The sequence below is a fragment of the Eleutherodactylus coqui genome, chromosome 11 (assembly GCF_035609145.1).
Source record: "Eleutherodactylus coqui strain aEleCoq1 chromosome 11, aEleCoq1.hap1, whole genome shotgun sequence".
NCBI classification, from domain to species: Eukaryota; Metazoa; Chordata; class Amphibia; order Anura; family Eleutherodactylidae; genus Eleutherodactylus; species Eleutherodactylus coqui.
In genome coordinates, this window is record NC_089847.1 from 65,231,048 (window position 1) to 65,251,191 (window position 20,144).

Genomic DNA, 20,144 nt, shown 5'->3' on the forward strand with positions numbered 1-20,144 from the left:
CGAGCCTCTATCAGCGCAAGGGGGCGATTAGACGCCGGGTGAAACAGCCAAAGTGCCGACAGCCACAGCGACACAAACGGCAGATCTGCACTGCTGCGGCTGACATAACCTGCACTCAGAGAGTTGGACTGCCGGAGCTGACGGTGAGAGATCAGGAGAAGAGGTCATACAGAGGTCCCCTATCTGAAGGAGAAAAGCAGCGCCAGCAGCAACAACCAGTTAAGTGTGCTGGGGGGGAAGGGGAGAAAAGGAGCAGCAGTTCTTGTATACTATATAAATACGTGCTAGAGAGTGGGACCCCCCTCCCCCACAATACCTAGAGAAAAGGCCAAAAGAAACAGGCCCAGAATACCCCCCAAAACAAAGGGGGAGAAGAGAGTAAGACCTGCAAGAGACCACCACAGCTGATTACAAAGCATAGAGCAGACACCACGCAGATAAGCCCTGCAACAAGTATACTGGTGAACTCAGCACTATAAAATACAGGCAGACAGCCGAATACGCCGCTAAATACCTCTGACAGAACAACATGGGGCCTACCAGGCAGAACGCTGCAGCAGACAAATTAAAGGCATTTGTCAGAAATGAAAATCGCAGAGATGCAGGATCCGACTCTGTGCCGCCGGCCCCGGGGGGCTCATCCCCTCCGATAAAGAACACTAATCCAAACCTAACAGAAGGGACAGTTCAAACTCTACAACAATTATCCGAACAGCTACTGACAGCAATCCAGACATCCACGACTACTCTTACCAGTAAAATCGATGAAGTTAAAATGGATGTCAGTCTTCTTAGACAAGACCTTCAAAATCTGAGAGAAAGGGTCACAGCGACGGAAGATAGAATTTCTACGCTAGATGACACTGTTCCCCCAATGTCAGCCGCAATAAGAGATCTTACGCAGAAGGCCGACTATTGGAGACAGAAAGCGGACGACCTCGAAAATCGTTCACGACGCAATAATTTGCGTATAGTCGGCCTGCCAGAAAGAACCGAGGGACAGAGACCGGAAGAATTCTTAGAGAAATGGCTCCGCGAGCTTCTCCCCAATGCAGAACTATCGCAGGTCTTTGTCATCGAACGGGCTCATCGAGTGCCAATGAAGCCACCCATACCCGGTGCCCCACCCAGACCGCTACTGGCAAAGTTACTTAATTCCCGTGACAGGGATAATATTCTGCAAGCTGCCAGAAAAGGAGGACCCTTACGCCACGATAACGCTACGGTCTCCATCTTCCCGGACTTCTCGGCGGACCTCCAGAAGCAAAGAGCCTCGTTCTTCAATATTAAAAGGCAACTTAGAGATCTGCAGCTCCCGTATTCTATGATGTACCCAGCGCGACTACGAGTGATAGACGGAGATCGCACCCGTTTCTTCTCCTCACCATCTGAAGCAGAAGAATGGCTGACCACCAGACGACGGCCAGAGAGACTGTAATGTATACCAAAACCTAACCATTATTTCTGTCCTCCTGTAGGTGACGGGACTTTCATATTATATGTAAGAGGCCCATCAAGGCCGCCTAGTTGAGATGTGAGTTGCTGGTCTGGGGGGGAACCACTCCCCCTCCGGGTCACCCCTGACAATAACCGCCCCGTGCTCGCCTTTCCCCCTCCCCCCCTCCCCCCCCCAGAACTCCTTGTTCCCTCCCATCTTCCTGGAAGGGAGTCCACCTAACAAATGCACAATATGACATGGTCGGTTCACACCATTGTATCAATAACCCAAACCACAAGTATAGCAACGATGGAGCTATGCTAAGTTGGTTACCCCGAGTTAAAGTTAGCCACGAATACTAACGCAACGATAGTCAGTATTCAAAGCCTGTTCAGTTGTAAACGGTTGTAAGAGTTATAATTTGGTAGTACGCTGCCATGATGTTTTTAGAGTGTATGCATCAGATATTCAATGTTTTTTCTATAAATGTATTGAAGTGCGATTACATAGCGGGTAGGGGGGATGTAGTGGGGCGTGGTGGGGGGTCTCCTGGCGGACAGAGTAGCATAAACAATTTCATCCGGGCTCAATTAAAACACCTTTGCCAATGGCTGAGATGATTTTTGTATCCTGGAACGTCAGAGGCATGGGATCCCCCAGGAAGCGAGTCATAATAAACTCCTTAATACGCTCCTGGCGACCGCACGTGTTATGCCTCCAGGAGACCCACCTCACACCCGAAACCTCTAAATGCCTGCTAAAGCCATGGGTTCAGTGGTCGGCACACTCATACCATACATCATACTCCAGGGGGGTGTCTCTACTGATAGAGGGGTCCATCAGATGGGAGGTAGAACAATTAAAAAGAGACCCAGAGGGTAGATATATTTTCGTAAGAGCCAAAATAAACAATGAACCATATGTACTCCTATGTTACTATAATCCACCAACAACGTCAACAGCCCTGCTGGCAGAAGGCATACAATTTGCCTCATTTACACCAGATGTAACGACTATCTGTATGGGGGACATGAATATGGTCATGGACCCACACCTGGACAGATTTGGGGGGGGTGCTCGGGGGGCGGGAGACGGGGGCCCGACTCGCCTGGCCTCTATGATCTCGGTGGCTGGATGGCTGGATTTATGGCGAACATTTCACCCTCACCAACAGGAGTTTTCTTGCCATGCAGCCCATAATCATGCATTGAGCCGCATAGACTATATATTTGGATCCCCCTTGTTGTTTACAAAAATAGAATCTATAGAATTTCTCCCAAGAGGGGTCTCAGACCACTCACCAATCTGTATGGTCCTCAAAAAACCAGGTCCCTCTGCAATTAGGAAGCAACGGATACACCCGTTCTGGCTTTCACTGCTTGGCCCAAACGACCGAATATTAGACCAAATTCAAATATACTACGAGGCACATGAGGAAAGCCGGGATAGGATGCTAGTGTGGGAAACCTTCAAGCCATACCTTAGAGGATGCTTTACATCCTCAATCTCTTACATAAAAAAAAACGCAGCTAGAGAGGAAGAACAGTTAGCGCAACAATGTCAACAATTAGAGAAAGAATTCATAGCCCAACCCTCAAATGAAAAAAGAGATAAATGGCTACAAGTAGGTAGAGAGTATCTGACACACTTGAAAGAGAAGGCTCAGAGGAGACTATTCTTCACCCGCCAGTCCTTTTTTGAGCTAGGTAATCAGTCCAGTAAACTGCTAGCATATATGGCCCGGCAAGAAACTACCTCCCCGCCTATATTGAGGATCAAATCGGCCGAGGGTACGGTACTCACAGACCCCCAAGATATACTAGAAAGATTTCAACAATTCTACCAAGACCTATATCAGTCCCAGATTAACTATACCTCAGCAGAGCTAGAGAACTACCTAACTAACATAACATTCCCAGTAATACAAGAAGCACATAGATCCCTACTAGATGGCCCTATCACAATAGAAGAAATACAGGAGGCAATGGAGGGCATGGCAAAAAATAAGACCCCGGGTACAGATGGCATACCAGTAGAAGTCTATCTTCAGTACAGAGAGGAAATAACACCACAACTACTCTCACTATATGAGGATATATTTGAGAAAAGACGCCTTCCAGAGTCGATGTTGGAGGCTAATAATATAGTCCTTATACTAAAGCCTGAAAAGAACCCGGAGGAGTGTGGGTCGTACAGACCTATCTCCCTCCTAAATACAGACTACAAAATCCTCGCCAAGGTGCTGGCCTTCAGGCTGAACCAAGCAATCAAGGATATCATACATCCGGACCAATCCGGATTTATTCCGGGAATGTCCACATCCGATAACATCCGAAGGACCCAGGTAATTACGCAGGTGGGACGGAGGTGGAAGGAAAGCTGGGCACTGGCCTCATTGGATGCCGCCAAGGCATTTGACTCAGTGGAGTGGCCATACCTGATGGAGGTTCTGCGGAAATTCGGGTTCGGGGAGCCGTTCATCAGGTGGGTCTCCATCTTATATACAGCCCCGACGGCAAGAGTAGTGGCAAATGGCCTGATCTCCGCCTCTCTCCCACTTCACAGGGGAACCCGACAGGGCTGCCCACTTTCTCCCCTCCTATTCGCGATTGCTATAGAACCCCTAGCACTAAAAATTCGACAACACGCACTATATAGGGGGATCCGGATTGGTCCCAGAGAAGACAAGATAGGATTGTATGCGGACGATATAATACTCTACATGTCAGAACCCCAGAGCACTTTGCCCTTAGCCGTCTCCCAGGTAGACAAATTCGGGAATTTTTCAGGCCTACGTATCAACTGGCAGAAGTCTACCTTTATGCCACTGAGAGAGGAGGAATGGAGGGTGGGGGAGGTATACCACAACCTGCAAATCGTCCCCCAATTTAAATACTTGGGAGTCTACATCACCAGGGACCATACTCAAAGTTTTAATTTAAACATCGCACCTCTATTAGCGACTCTGCAATTAAAACTAAAAGCCTGGAGCTCCCTGCCACTATCTGTGGCAGGAAGAATAAACCTTATTAAAATGATAATTCTCCCCAAATTCCTGTACCGGCTAGAACACGCAGAAATAACTGTAGCACAAAAATTCTTTAAAACAACTAATTCATTAATAACATCATTCGTATGGGGAAAGGCCAGAGCCAAACTCCGTATGGAAACTCTACAAAAGCCTAAAGAGCTAGCGGGGATGGCGCTGCCGGACTTTAAAATATACTACCTGGCAGGGCAAGTCAGATATATACGTCACTGGCTGTCGGGCGCTCCTCTCCCGAACTCCGAGCACCACCTGATGTACTTCCTTTCGGAGGCATCCCTCTGGATAATCCTGGAAAAACCAGGGCTGTTGACGAAACCAATGCTGCCCATTCACAGACTCGCAGTAAGTGTCTGGAAGGCATGTAGGAAACTGACGGGACAAGAGGACACCCCTCTGGAAACCCCCTTATGGAACAACAGAGCGCTGCCGCATTTATTGAATCTCCCAGACAGACAATTTTGGCTAAATCTGGGAATTACCGCACTGGAACACCTATACATTGACGGGACACTAGTCTCCTTCGAGCAATTGCAACAAATGTACGGGGTACCTAGAACAGGATTTTTTAGATACCTGCAACTCAGACACGCATTAACAGCGCAATTCCCAGAACCCAGAAGACCCTTCTCCACGTACCCATTAATAGGTATACTGCGCACACAGGGCCCTAGGGGCCTAATCTCTAAGCTATATACCCACTTGTTATACTCTAAGATCCCCAATACACAAATGGTGGTATTGGAGAAATGGAGGGAGCTGATCCCAACACTGACCGATGAAGACTGGGAGACCGCAATGGCCACCTACACCAGGGTCTCACCAGCCGCGAACAATAAGCTGACCCAGTTATATATCCTACACCAATGTTATCTAACACCAACTAGACTGCATAAAATGAACAGATCAGTAACCAACCAGTGCCACCGATGCCACGCAGCAAACGCAAACTTTAATCATCTAATATGGGGGTGCCCGATGGTATACACATATTGGGAAGAGGTCACAGAATTCCTGACCCAACTGGTGGGAATACCAGTACCACTGGACCCAGCAATGTGCTTACTGGGGATTATAGACGAGGAACAATGGCAACATTATGATAAAATATTCCTCACTAAAGTATTATTCTATGCCCGCAAAGTTATAGCGCTAAGATGGATGGACAGACGCCCTCCGACAATTACAAAATGGCAGAGTATTATCAATACCATCCTACCGTACGAGAAAATAGTCTACAAAAACAGGAAATACCCTGAAAAGTTCGACAAGGTGTGGGGGATTTGGTGCGGGACAACAAGCACAAACTTCACGCAAGAAATGTTCCAAAATTTATTAAGACAGAACACACCCAGACTTGGCAGGTAAAACGAGCAACAAAGCTACAAATATTACAGATGTATATGCCGAGATATTTTGAATAAACATAGAGAAAATGTAATGCACTTGTGCACTGAATGCCGTTAACAGAGAATTTTCTGATGTATGCAAGGTTTAACCATTTGTTAGTGTATGTAAATACACACGGTTTGAGAAATTGTTTATCCATGTAATGTATAATACATACTGTTTAATAAAACGAGTTTAGAAAAAAAAGTGGGTCCCATTGAAGCCAGGTTGCCCAATAACTGGACAACCACTTAAATATTTATATTCCGATTTTTCTTCTTTTTTTTTTTTTTTTTCTTTTCAAATATGTCGAACAGCAGATTCTGAAGAGCTGAATCCCGGTCACTTGATTTACTTGTGGCAAATGTGGTGCAGGTTGGTTCAGTCATCTGGTCGTTGCGTTTTGTATGTATTCTGATTTTTTTGGTGAATCTGTTGAGAAAGGTAGGTGCTAGAAAGCTGGAACCCCTGGGAAGCATCTGATTTACCGATGTGGCACATTTGGAGCAGATTTGTTCAGCTGTTTGGCCGTGCACATAGAACAGACTCCTGTATATAAAAATACATTTCTGTTAAGATAAAGATATACATGTCAATATGAACAATGTGGGAGGGATGCAGACAGATGCGTTACTCAACACCAAAACAATGTAAAGATCGAGAATGCAACCTTATGACGTTCTCCTTTCTTCTTAGGCCATTAGCTCCCTGAAGAGGTACCCTATGCCACTTCAGAACGGGAAGGAAGCGAAAATCCTGCAACATTTTGGAGACGGAATTTGTAAGATGTTGGATCAGCGTCTGGAAAGGCATTATGCAGAACATGGTGGGTGTTTATTTTCAGTATAGTTTTGTAGAGCATTTTATGAATGATGCTTTCTTAATCATTTTATCACAGTTTTTTGCCATTTGCATTATCTTATGTAACATCATTTGCTTCATACATGCCTATTGGTAAACCTCAATGATGTAATTCAGCCCATTACTGTCTTACTAAATATAGTGGGAAATTGAACATTTTGTAAAAGTTGGAATTGGTTGTACTGGAAAGTTTGTTCTAGTGTGGGAGCTGGATTGTGAAAGCATGGTGTAGGCGTTAGGGCCCTGTGTAGGAGAGTTGCTACACGTATTCCTTCCTGGTCTTGGATGCCAAATCTGTTTTCTGAGGTTGAAACAATCATAAAATGGCCTCTTGTGTTTGCACTGTCAGTAAGAATGCACACAGTATATTTAGCACTGCTGCCATCTTGTGGTAAATGTATACTATGACACATTTCCATTAACAGTCAAACACATGAAACAGGTTGGGGGTTGTAACATGGATATCATATTATTTGTGTGAATACTTAGACACCTGCTAGCCAACGTGTACATCTTAGTAAGTTATTCTCTTCTTTTTATAGGACCCAATGCTCCAATTCATTCTCTCCCTAGCAACCATGACACAAACAGAAAGCAGCAGAGAGCTTCCACTCCACCTCCCACCTCATATGACCCAGAATTAGACCTGCCTGGAGCTCCCCAGGAGGGACCATCACCTACAGTAAGTGCCCCTCCCAGGACTTGATACAATTTGCTAATGATCGATTCACATCAGCATCAAAGGTTTCTGACAATCTGTGTCACTGAATTCTGTTATATGAACAGGACGAAATAGCACTGCATGCAGCGCTAACAGAGCTCATTATAGTCAATGGGGTTCATTCAGTTACATCAGAAGTCCTACCTATCCGGCCACTGGGTGCCATTTTTCTGCTCCCATAATGGAGTAGGAAAACAGAACACCTTAGATGTTACTGAGCGCTAAGTGGTACAGTAAGAAAAATGAAGCATCACGCGACTAACATACTTGAAAGATGTTTTCACTTAATAAAATGTTTATTTTAATTTTACCAATAGAACAAAATGGAGCATTTAGAGAAGAAAGCTGCGACACAACACAATCCCAGCACAGGAGCCCTATCCAGCAATGCCTGAAAACAAGTCAGTCATAGAACAGAACCAAACCAATCCATTTTAAAAAGTCCACATGTAATATGAATTTAGCTGAAGATTTTCAGGCTTCTCTATATTCAACTTTTTCTCATACAGTTCTAGAACTCCTCCATTAATGGACAGCAAAGTTAGGTCTTGAAAGTGGTGAACAATGAACACACAGCCCTTTTACACGAGAGGACAGCTGTTCCAGTGAATGGGGGCGGAGCAGACTGGGGATCGTCCCTCGCCTGCCTGCCATCAATCACAGTAAATAGGCCTTTATATCCCTTTTACACGGGAATGACAGTCGGGTAAATGACTGCATGACTGCTGACGTCACTGCTTAGGTCGTTAGCGCTCGTGCAGAACATTTAGACTGGCAGACTTCACTGCTGGATCGCGGGCTTCTCGCTCAGCGCTTCACCTTCATTATGAAGAGCTGAGTGGGGAACATTTACACTGAACGACAAGCCCGCAATCCAGATTGTGCAGGCATTTACACTGAACGATTTGTTCAGATTCCCGTGATCCAGTGAAAATCTGAACAATAATCATTCAGAGTAAAAGGGCCCTTATAGTGTCTAATACAGTGCAGTGTAGAAGGTCTGTTGAGTCTGTACATCGCTCACTGACAGCTGAACAGGCACAGTGCTTGCTTCTGCCTATTTATTGTAGCCATCGGTGAGGGTCCCAGCAAATGGGCCACCACCAATCAAATCTTCTGACATGTCACTATCATATGTCAGATGTCCAAACCAAAGTTTAGTTACACTTTAAGCTGATGGAATATACTGTGTTGTATGCAAAGGAAGCATGTCTGTACATTGAATGGTTTAAATTATTTTTCTTGGTAGAAAAAGAATACAAAAGGAAAAAAGCAGCGGGAGTATGTTCCACAGAAGAGATCCGGAGGCTACGCAGTGCTGCTCACCCTCTACAAGGAGAGCAAGGTGAGAAACATGATCATGAGCACCCGCATGGAAGATCTGCAATTCAACCTGCCCATAGGAAAGCAATAGACATTGCGGACAGGCCGCAGATTCTGCAGGACATCAGGAGTTTTAAAAAACTGTACTGCTCATGCGTGTCAGCTGGCGCATCCGCACACATCCACATTACAGAAAATAGTAAAAATGGAGTAGCACCACAGAGGAAAAAAATCAAATACTCAAAAATATATATCCCGTTTCCCCGAAGATAAGACCTGCCCTGAAAATAAGCCCTGCGCTGATTTTTCGGGGAGGCTTGAAATACAAGAACTACTCGGAAAATAAGGCAGAGCTGCATTAAATTTAAAGAAAAAAGGAATACATTACCTAGCAAGCTCGATCCAGCTCCCTCCCGCTGCTCTCCGGAGCTCCGACGTGGTTCTTGCAGTCCTTTGCGATGGCTGTGATTTTGGTTCTTGAGTGCTACCAGCTAATCAATGCAGCGCTCGATGAACCAAGCAGATTCATGAATCCCATAACCAGAAAGTGTTCTTCTGTGGGCGGCTGAGGACTGCAAGAAGCGCGTAGGAGCTCCGGAGAGTAGCGGGAGGGACCTGAACCGAGCCTGCTCGGTAAGTATAATAAGAAAACCCCCCGAAAACAAGATATAGCGCCTCTTTTGGGAGAAAAATTTATATAACACAGGGTGTTATTTTTGGGGAAAATTAGTTAATTAATATAAAACCAGTTGCGACCGGACTTAGACAAACAGACATTTATATACAGTAAATAACACCTTAGTGTCGAAACGAAATTCTCGGCTGGCAGGAAGTATTCCCTATGCCACCAGACACATAGTACTTTATGTCTGGTAAGCAGAAGAGGACAAAAAACCTAAAAGAGGGGTGTAATCTGTAGCTGACCAATAAATGTAAGGGATCAGGTTTCACAGACCGGGAACATGAATATGCACGTGATGTGGTTAGGGCAAATCAGTCCCCAACCAAAGAACACCCTTTCAGCGATATCTAAATCACTATGCTGATTTTTCCAATCCTGTCTGGATTCAATACTGCTTATTTTTTGTCACTACACTTGTTTTTGCATTACTAAACTGGTTCTCAGAAATAAACTGATTCTATATTAGTTCTCTATTTTTGTACTGGTATTGTACCCTTTCATAAAAATAAATGATGTGCTGGTTCGACGCGTTTCTACTGTAATAGCACAGTTTCCTCAGGAACCAAAATAACAAGTTTAGTGGATTCTAAAAACCCTTTTCAGTTTATAAAGAAAATAGTAATATGGATGAATTGCTGTCAAGGGAAGGTTCAGAAACCAGTGTTCAGAAAATCATTCTATCTAGTTTCCATTTGTCCCAATTCCCCCTTGCACCAGAAAAATAAAAATAAAATATTCCGCAGCGTCACTAGCCTTGATGGTAGGCTGGAGACAAATAACCAGAATAGCTCGGTGTCTGTCTATATAAGCCTTGGGTCATCTTCACCCGCTGGGGGTGTGTCACTTCCCAGGACAAATCAGATAGTGTACCTTGATCTACCTGCCCACAGCGGGACGGATACCGAAGGATCCGAGATGTAGGTACCATCATTAGCAAACTTACGGTCATAAAATGTTTGGTAAATGACGTCATCCCTTGTTTAAACACATCCTGGCAAGCATTCAACCCTATTGCCTAAGGACAATCATTCCGATGCCTCTCTCTGATGTATAGAGCCCCGTAGTACAAGAGTGCTTCCAGCTTGTATAGGAAGATGTATTGTTGCTAGGCGAAGTGCTGACATCATGACGCAACATCCGCACGTCCAGGCATATTCATTAAGTACCCCGGATGGCGTCCTAACGTCATGACACCTTCTCAGTGCGTTGCATCATCAGGGGGCGTGTCCAGACTCCTTCATTAAAGGAAAGGATGAGTAATCAAGCGATCCTAGTAAGCAGCTCCATAAAACTTAAATCGTGTGAAGTTTAAGCCAGCATTACTCGTAATTATCACTCATACACACCTCCCTTCATCTTGCGGCCAAAAAGAACAGTAACCTGTCTAGTATCCCTTTACACATGGCAACAGGGGTGAATAGGATCACACTTTGCTAATAATTGTATCTCACAAAGGAGTTTATTAAGATTATAATGCAGGATTTTCCATAATAGTTATTGCTCACTGATGGCTACAGATTGCTAGTGAACATATTATCCAGCCAGGAGAAGCAGGTAAATACTAAAGATTGTTCAATTCACATCCTGTGTATTAGACATTTAATCTCTGGCTCATAATCGTACGGTTCACCTTGTGAAAAACCTAGAACACGATTCCAGATTATGACTCCCCAACTGTACAAAGGAAAACGTTATGGTTGATGTAAGGTAGCAAAGTATTTATCTTGGATGAGATTTTTATTATCAATCATTTCAAAGGAAACTGTTAAAAGACAAGACTTCATTCAACCCTCTCCGTTGTACACGATCAATCCTGAAAATCTACTCCCCCTCCTTCTGTATGAGTTGCTTGTTGATGTTCAACAGGTTCACTTGGACAAAGGACATGGCCCTCTTCTTGCGGAAACTAAGGTGGAGGAAATTTTTCACGGTCAAAGACTAGGCCACGATTCATGAGCTTGGCCTAGAAATGAATGATTTATCAGGCCTGAAAGATCTGGAATCTCTTGAAATGGACAGTTTGAGAACACAAGGGGAAGGGCCCTTTACAGATTTGAAGCTATCGAATACTAGAAATCTCCCTCCCTCCATCTCACCGTACATTGATATTTTTGAAAAAATAATATTTAACCAGACCAAAAATATACCTATTTCCCAGAGAACAATCTTAGTCCCTTGGAGCTGTCAGCATTAAAAGAGCCTGAAGAGAATGAGGACATTGTCATCAAGTCCTCCGATAAAGGGGGAAATATCGTAGTAATGGACAGAGACAAATATATCGCTATGTATTTGCATCTTTTGGATGATAAAGACACTTATCGGGTGCTTACATCTGACCAGACTGAAAACTTCTGCGATAGTATAAAATCTCTTCTGTCGCAAGCAAAGGAAACTAACTGTATAAGCCTCTCAGAATACGGGTTTTTGTCACCTACCTACCCAAAAATAGCAACCTTTTATTGTTTATCCAAGGTCCATAAGGGTGTGGGGTGTACTCTGTCAGGGGTGGACTATTTTACTCACAATGCGGGGATCTTTCTTGATAGGATCCTACGACCTTTCGTGACTTCGCTGCCATCATACGTTCCTGATACAACGGATGTGTTGCGTCAGATCGATGGTCTGCATGTAGATCCACATATCTTTCTCGCAAGCCTTGATATTGAGGCACTATACAGTTCCATCCCTCAGGACATAGGATTTGAAGCGACCAATTTCTTCCTTAAATAGAGGGGCAATAAACTCAACACACATAACCAATTCACCGTGGGCCTGCTGTCCTTTATACTGATACAGAATTATTTTGTTTTCAATGGCTGTTTCTTCCACCAGCTCAGGGGTACTGCGATAAGGAGTCCCTGTGCCCCATTGTACGTCAACTTGTACCTGGGCTGGTGGGAGGAACGGCTTGTCTTCACCGAGGCGAACATCAACTGGACAGGGAACATCCTGATCTGGTAACGCTTTTGTCTTATGATTTTGTCTCACACCTAAATAGGAACACTATCAGCCTGAGGGTGATGGCAGAAATTCAGGAGAATTTGATTTCTTTTCTGGATATTTGTATTAGTAAAACTGCAAATGGGACCCTCGCCTCAACTCTGTTCCGAAAACCTACGGCCACGAACAGCCTACTCTCTTGGGATAGTTACCATCCTTTTCCCTTGAAGAGAGATATTCCCAAAGGCCAATTTTTACGGCTGAGGAGGAATTGTTTCCAGTGTTGAGGACTTCAGGTCAGAAGGCTGTAAATTGCGTGATAGCTTCTTTCAGAGAGGCTACCCTAATACTATAATTGATGGAGCATATGCTTTTGCGGAGAAACAGAATAGAGCAGATCTTCTTGTGCCACGCAAAAAAGACTCGGATAACGTCCTAAGAATTATAGGTACATATGATAGTGCGGTACCACAGAATAGATATTTGCTTAACAAGTACTGTGGAATCCTACAGGAGCGTGAAGATTTGAGGACACCTCTTCCTGTGGTCTCCTTTTTGACAGAAGAGGTTGAAACATCAAGAACAGATTAGTAAAAAGTCTCCTGAAACCACTGCGACCATCCACTTGGCTCAATAAATACCAACCTGTGGGTATGTTCCCATGCTTTGACTGCCTTGCGTGTGGCTATATGGGAAAAGGGGGAACTTTCACAAATGCCCATACAGTAATTTCTTATAAAACGAGAGAATTCGTGAACTGCCGGAGCTCTAATATAAATCGCCACTTGCCCTTGTCGTAAGAACTATGTGGGCAAGACAACACAGCAGTTCGGAAGACGCATTTTAGCGCATATTGGTAACATACGACCAGGGGACAACACGCCCCTCGCAAATCATATGCGACTGTTTCATGACAGTGACCCTGACCTTATTGAGTTTCAAGATATTGAATCTATTAAAAAGTTTGGTCGCTGTGGGAACATCGACAAGCTCAAAGGGCTGTGATGATTGGCTGAGGGCTCAGCCAATAGCAGCTAGTGCTTAGCTATTGGCTGAGCGCTCAGCCAATGACAGATAGCCCTTAGCTATTCATTCATGAATAGCACTATCTTAGTTTTTCATGAATGAATAGCTAAGGGCTATCTGTCATTGGCTGAGCACTCAGCCAATATCTAAGCACTGGCTGCTATTGGCTGAGCCCTCAGCCAATCGGCACAGCCCTTTCAGGAGGCGGGGATTTTTAAATCCCCCGCTTGCTGAGAGAGCTTAACAGCAGTGCAGGGGAGCCAGCCGGAGGACGCGTGTCAGCGGCGGAAAGTGTGAGTAATTTAAAAAAAAAAATTTTTTACCACTTATTGATGATTATCGGGGAAGGGCTTATATTTCAAGCCCTTCCCCGATAATCATACTGCGGGGCTTGCAAGAAAGCAGTGCTTTTAATGGGATCGGCAGCAGTGCCGACCCCATTAAAAACAATGGGATAGCATGCCGCGGACTTCTGTCACAGCTGTGGCAGAGGATTCCTTCATCCCCGCGGGGATGAAGGAAACTCCTGTCACAGCTGTGGCAGAAGTCCGCGGCATTCTCCATTTCTTTTTAATGGGGCTAGCGCTGCTGCCGCTGGCCCCATTGGGAGGTCTGGTGATATCCCGGCGTGATGCCGCTTTTTTTCTCGCACTGCGCTGCGAGACTTTTTCTTTACTCTTGCAGCGCAGTGGAGAAAAAAACACCAGTGGGTGTGAGCCCTTACATCAACCATAACGTTTTCCTTTGTACAGTTGGGGAGTCATAATCTGGAATCGTGTTCTAGGTTTTTCACAAGGTGAACCGTACGATTATGAGCCAGAGATTAAATGTCTAATACACAGGATGTGAATTGAACAATCTTTAGTATTTACCTGCTTCTCCTGGCTGGATAATATGTTCACTAGCAATCTGTAGCCATCAGTGAGCAATAACTATTATGGAAAATCCTGCATTATAATCTTAATAAACTCCTTTGTGAGATACAATTATTAGCAAAGTGTGATCCTATTCACCCCTGTTGCCATGTGTAAAGGGATACTAGACAGGTTACTGTTCTTTTTGGCCGCAAGATGAAGGGAGGTGTGTATGAGTGATAATTACGAGTAATGCTGGCTTAAACTTCACACGATTTAAGTTTTATGGAGCTGCTTACTAGGATCGTTTGATTACTCATCCTTTCCTTTAATGAAGGAGTCTGGACACGCCCCCTGATGATGCAACGCACTGAGAAGGTGTCATGACGTTAGGACGCCATCCGGGGTACTTAATGAATATGCCTGGACGTGCGGATGTTGCGTCATGATGTCAGCACTTCGCCTAGCAACAATACATCTTCCTATACAAGCTGGAAGCACTCTTGTACTACGGGGCTCTACACATCAGAGAGAGGCATCGGAATGATTGTCCTTAGGCAATAGGGTTGAATGCTTGCCAGGATGTGTTTAAACAAGGGATGACGTCATTTACCAAACATTTTATGACCGTAAGTTTGCTAATGATGGTACCTACATCTCGGATCCTTCGGTATCCGTCCCGCTGTGGGCAGGTAGATCAAGGTACACTATCTGATTTGTCCTGGGAAGTGACACACCCCCAGCGGGTGAAGATGACCCAAGGCTTATATAGACAGACACCGAGCTATTCTGGTTATTTGTCTCCAGCCTACCATCAAGGCTAGTGACGCTGCGGAATATTTTATTTTTATTTTTCTGGTGCAAGGGGGAATTGGGACAAATGGAAACTAGATAGAATGATTTTCTGAACACTGGTTTCTGAACCTTCCCTTGACAGCAATTCATCCATATTACTATTTTCTTTATAAACTGAAAAGGGTTTTTAGAATCCACTAAACTTGTTATTTTGGTTCCTGAGGAAACTGTGCTATTACAGTAGAAACGCGTCGAACCAGCACATCATTTATTTTTATGAAAGGGTACAATACCAGTACAAAAATAGAGAACTAATATAGAATCAGTTTATTTCTGAGAACCAGTTTAGTAATGCAAAAACAAGTGTAGTGACAAAAAATAAGCAGTATTGAATCCAGACAGGATTGGAAAAATCAGCATAGTGATTTAGATATCGCTGAAAGGGTGTTCTTTGGTTGGGGACCTTGTGAGACTTGGGGACTGATTTGCCCCAACCACATCACGTGCATATTCATGTTCCTGGTCTGTGAAAACTGATCCCTTACATTTATTGGTACGCTACAGGTTACACCCCTACATTTAGGTTTTTTGTCCTCTTCTGCTTACCAGACATAAAGTACTATGTGTCTGGTGGCATAGGGAATACTTCCTGCCAGCCGAGAATTTTGTTTCGACAGTAAGGTGTTATTTATTGCAAATAAATGTCTGTTTGTCTAAGTCCGGTCGCAACTGGTTTTATATTAATTAACTAATAAAAGTTACATTTTAATAGACGGAAAAAGAATCTATAGAGTGAAAAATCTTGGTACAGAAAGTAACTTCATGATTTACATAAGGCATTACCTTAAAGGGCTACTCATGCGAAAGCACATTTCTGAAGCTGTGCCATTGGAAGACCCAGCAAAGACCTTGGGGTATATCTTTTGCCTCTAAAAGGCAGACATTAAGCAAAAGAAGAGTTAACCTCTACTGCCAGCTGTACCTCTTCTCCTGTAGCACTATGCTAAAATCAATTTTAGCTTAGTGTCCATACGAAGTAGACTTTCTTGCTGCAGGACTTCCAGGTACTGGACTTTCTTGGACTTTTAGGGTTCGCAGGTTTACAGAATCCCTTTACTGCCATACTGAGAAAAGACATCAGGGTAGCTCTAATTTCCCTGCTGAATCAGTGGCCTCCCAAAGGCAAGGTGGCACAGAGAAGCCCTAGATCAGTGATGGCAAACCTTTTAGAGACAGAGTGCCCAAACTGCAACCCAAAACCCACTTATTTATCACAAAGTGCCAACACATTAGGGGGCGGGGCTTATCACGACGTATGATTTTACCCCCATCATTATAAAAAGGACAGGGCCGCTTCAAAATAGACAGCGTGCAGATTTCGACTGCTTTTTGGATGCGGAAATACTGCAGAATGTCCTCACCGGAAATTTCTGTGGAAAATTCTGCAGCGTTTCCACATCCAAAAATCTGTCAAAATCTGCATCTGGTCTATTTTGAAACAGCCCTGCCCATTTCCTCCACATGTAAACATACCCCAGTGGTAATAGTGACCACCCTCAGCGATTATAGTGACCCCCCCCCCCCCCCCCAGCGGCCCCAGCAGTAATAGTGACCACTCCCCAGCGGTAATAGTGACCCCCACCAGCGGCCCCAGCAATAATAGCGACACCTCACAGCGGCCCCCAGTGCAATAGTGACACCCCAAAGCAGCCCCCAGTGCAGTAGTGACACCCCACAATGGCCACGCCAAAGGCAGGAACCGCCCATCTGGTTCATGGCTCACTCTACTCGAGAGGTGGGTGCATCCTGGGCAGTATCCCATAACGATTCTGCTATCCAGGTTTGCAACGCTGTGACCTGGTCTTCACGTCATATATTTATGACATTTTACAGGGTGCATACTTTTGCTTCTTCTGAGTTTGCTCTTGGTTGCAGGATTCTGCAGGTGTGAGTACCCTGATCACATCACAGATATTTTTGGCCCACCCCTGGGACTCCTTTTGAACATCCCAAGATCTTAGCTATTTCCCCCAATGACACTGCCAAGAAAACAGGATTTTTTTGTTACTCATCATAACCACACCATTGTTTCAGGTGAGCCTGCTGTTTCTTTGTTTTGGGCTTCCCTCTTTTCTTCTTTGTTTTGTTGTATGTATTGTTCTAGTCATGTGCTCAGTTATCTCTCAGGCACTTACCTTCCTGCTTGTGTACAAAATGATTTAGCTGGTGAGGGAACACTTGGCTAACTTAAATGAATTCAAGTCTCAAGGTCCAGATGAATTACATCCTAGGATACTAAAGGAAGCAACGAAGGTAATTGCTGAACCACTCGCCATAATCTTTGAAAATTCCTACAGAACAGGCGAAGTCCCAGAAGATTGGAAAAAGACAAATGTTGTCCCTATCTTCAAAAAAGGGAAGAAGCTGGATCCAGGAAACTACAGGCCTGTAAGCCTGACTTCTATACCGGGAAAGATTTTTGAACAAATTATTAAACAGCATGTATGCAAGTACTTGGATGAAAATGCAGTAATTAACCAGAGGCAGCATGGGTTGGTAACAAACGCACCATGCCAGATGAATCTAATTTCTTTCTCTGACAGTATCACAGACTGGGTTGAACAGGGAAATGCGGTGGATATAGTTTGTCAAATGCTTTACTAAGGTCAAGATAAAGTATCTCATACTATACTTACTGAAAATGACCAAATATGGGATTGACAAGGCAACTGTGAGGTGGATTCACAACTGGCTGAGTGATCGTACTGAAAGAGTGGTCATAAATGGCTGCACATCCAAGTGGAAGAATGTATTAAGTGGGGTACCACAAGGCTCTGTCCTAGGCCCAGCGTTGTTCAACATTTTTATAAATAATTTAGTGGAGGTAATTGATGGGAAACTGATCAAATTTGCCGACGACACAAAGCTAGGAGGGATAGCTAACACTAGGGAAGACAGAGAGTATTCAAAAAGATCTAAAGCATGCACAGTGGGCAGTGCCTAACAGAATGGTATTTAACAACGAAAAATGCAAAGTTCTATATCTGGGCAAGAAAAATGAAGGAAGCACATACAAAATAGGAGGAGTGGAGCTAAGCAGCACATGTGAAAAAGACTTGGGTATACTAATAGATCATAGACTGAACATGAGTCAACAATGTGATGCAGCAGCCAAAGGCAAACTCAGTTCTAGGATGTATTAAGAGAAGCATAGAGTCTAGATCACGTGAGGTCATTATCCCCATATACTTTTACTTAGTCAGACCTCATCTGGAATACTGTGTCCAGTTCTGGGCACCCCACTTTATGACATAGACAAACTGGGGCAAATTCAGAGAAGAGTTACCAAGATGCTGAGCGGTCTGCAAATCATGTCCTATGAAGAACGGTTAAGGGATCTGTAAATGTTTAGCTCACAAAAAAGAAGGCTGAGAGCAGACTTAATAGCTGTTTGCACTATGACAACGCTTCAGATATTTGTAGAGGGATCCGCCCTATTCTCATTTGCACAAAGAAAGACTAGAAGCAATGGGATGAAACTGAAAGGGAGGAGACACAAATTAGATATTAGAAAAAACCTGAGGGTGATCAATTAGTGGAACAGGTTACCACGGGAGGTGGTGAGTTCTCCTTCAATGGAAGTGTTCAAACGAAGACTGGACAAATATCTGTCTGGGATGATTTAGTGATTCCTGCACTGAGCAGGGGGTTGGACCCGATGACCCTGGAGGTCCCTTCCAACTCTACCATTCTATGAGTCTATGAGCTTAGTGGCTGAAGGAGGAAAATAGCTGGTAGGAGAGGATAAGTCTTCTTGTTTTGCTTATTGTCCTAGTCCTCCTAGTGGCAGGACCTATACCTCAAGGTCTTAGTTGTGTCCCACAGTAAACATCTGAGAAAAGCATTTTCTGGTGAGTAACAAAAAATCCTACTTTTTTCATCCCTGCCCCTCCCCCTTCCACCTTACCTGATTGCCTGTCACATTCTAGAGGTCTGCTCTGTGTACTGCAGACACTTTCATGCAGCGCAGCCCCTATCATCTTCATGGTGACATTTTTTACTTTCAATTTCAAATCAGTCCCCTAATACATTAACGAGAGGCTGTACCTGATACATTAACTAGAGGCTGTACCATTTCTGTCTGCTGAGGAGACAATTCTATTGTCATTACCTTCTATATTCACCAAAATAAGCTACAGGCCATAGGCATGCAATCGGTAGGATGAGCTGTGATCTCCTATTACAATTGTATGACAGAAGCTGTGCAATTATCAGTGTCCCACCTCTAAGCAGTTTCTGTGGTAGAGTCCATTGACCAAATTGACTAGTTTCAGACGGCATAACCCCAAGCAAATTTGAGATGGTGAGAATTGAAATAATACCTGAGGAAAAAGAGGATGGGATATTCTGATGGAAAAAATAACTAACGAAGGTAACATTAGCTCACTTAGATGTACTGGGGAGATGGCTACATCATGAATGGAAAAAAAAAATAATCGGAGTGGTCATTTAAATTGATTGAAAAATATCCATGGTCTCTCATTTAATATCACGCAGTATATTAACCTATTAAAAAATAGTAATAAAATAACTGTATAAATATGCTGCAGTTCAATGTGAAACCCATTCATGACTGGGCATCTTTTGGGCCTTGATTCCAAGGAAAAAAGCGCTCTTGGGCCCTTTAACACGGGACAACTGTCACCCGCTTAAGCGCCTCACAGGCCTTCCTTTACCTGATTCAGGAATAGGTTGTTGCCCTAATTAGATATCCTGATGGTGAAGTAGCAAAAACGTAAATGCATAGGTTGCCGGGTACAGCCAACCCAAAAAATGCACTGCAACGCCCGATAATAGAACATACAGCGTTTGTCTTAGCACGCGTTATAAACGGTGGGCTGAAACGCTCGACTGAGAAGCCCCATTGAAATGAATGAAGCTGTTTTTAGCGGGGGTTAAAAACGCCCTCCTAGATGCTGTTGAAAACCGCCTGTGTGAGAGAGGCCTAAGTCATGCATAGGAATAAGTAGACAGAGTTGTGCTCATAGATAGTTCACTCAGTATCTACA

At 44.1% G+C, this 20,144-nt stretch overlaps 1 protein-coding gene and 1 long non-coding RNA gene across 3 annotated transcripts in view; one reads left to right on the forward strand and one right to left on the reverse strand.

Annotated features, from left to right (window-relative positions):
- MUS81 (MUS81 structure-specific endonuclease subunit) overlaps positions 1-20,144 on the forward strand; it is a 161,734-nt gene that overhangs the window by 69,152 nt on the left and 72,438 nt on the right. For both annotated transcript variants that reach the window (XM_066582297.1, XM_066582298.1), the window contains 3 exons: positions 6,570-6,699; positions 7,277-7,416; positions 8,705-8,800. In XM_066582297.1, coding sequence (XP_066438394.1) covers positions 6,570-6,699; positions 7,277-7,416; positions 8,705-8,800 — 366 coding nt within the window. The remainder of the gene's footprint in view (positions 1-6,569; positions 6,700-7,276; positions 7,417-8,704; positions 8,801-20,144) is intronic.
- Positions 5,803-10,589, reverse strand: LOC136581673 (uncharacterized). The gene is made up of 3 exons (XR_010787082.1): positions 10,404-10,589; positions 6,544-6,674; positions 5,803-6,422 (listed from the first exon to the last, which is right to left on the reverse strand). It is a non-coding gene; the product is annotated as an uncharacterized lncRNA (long non-coding RNA).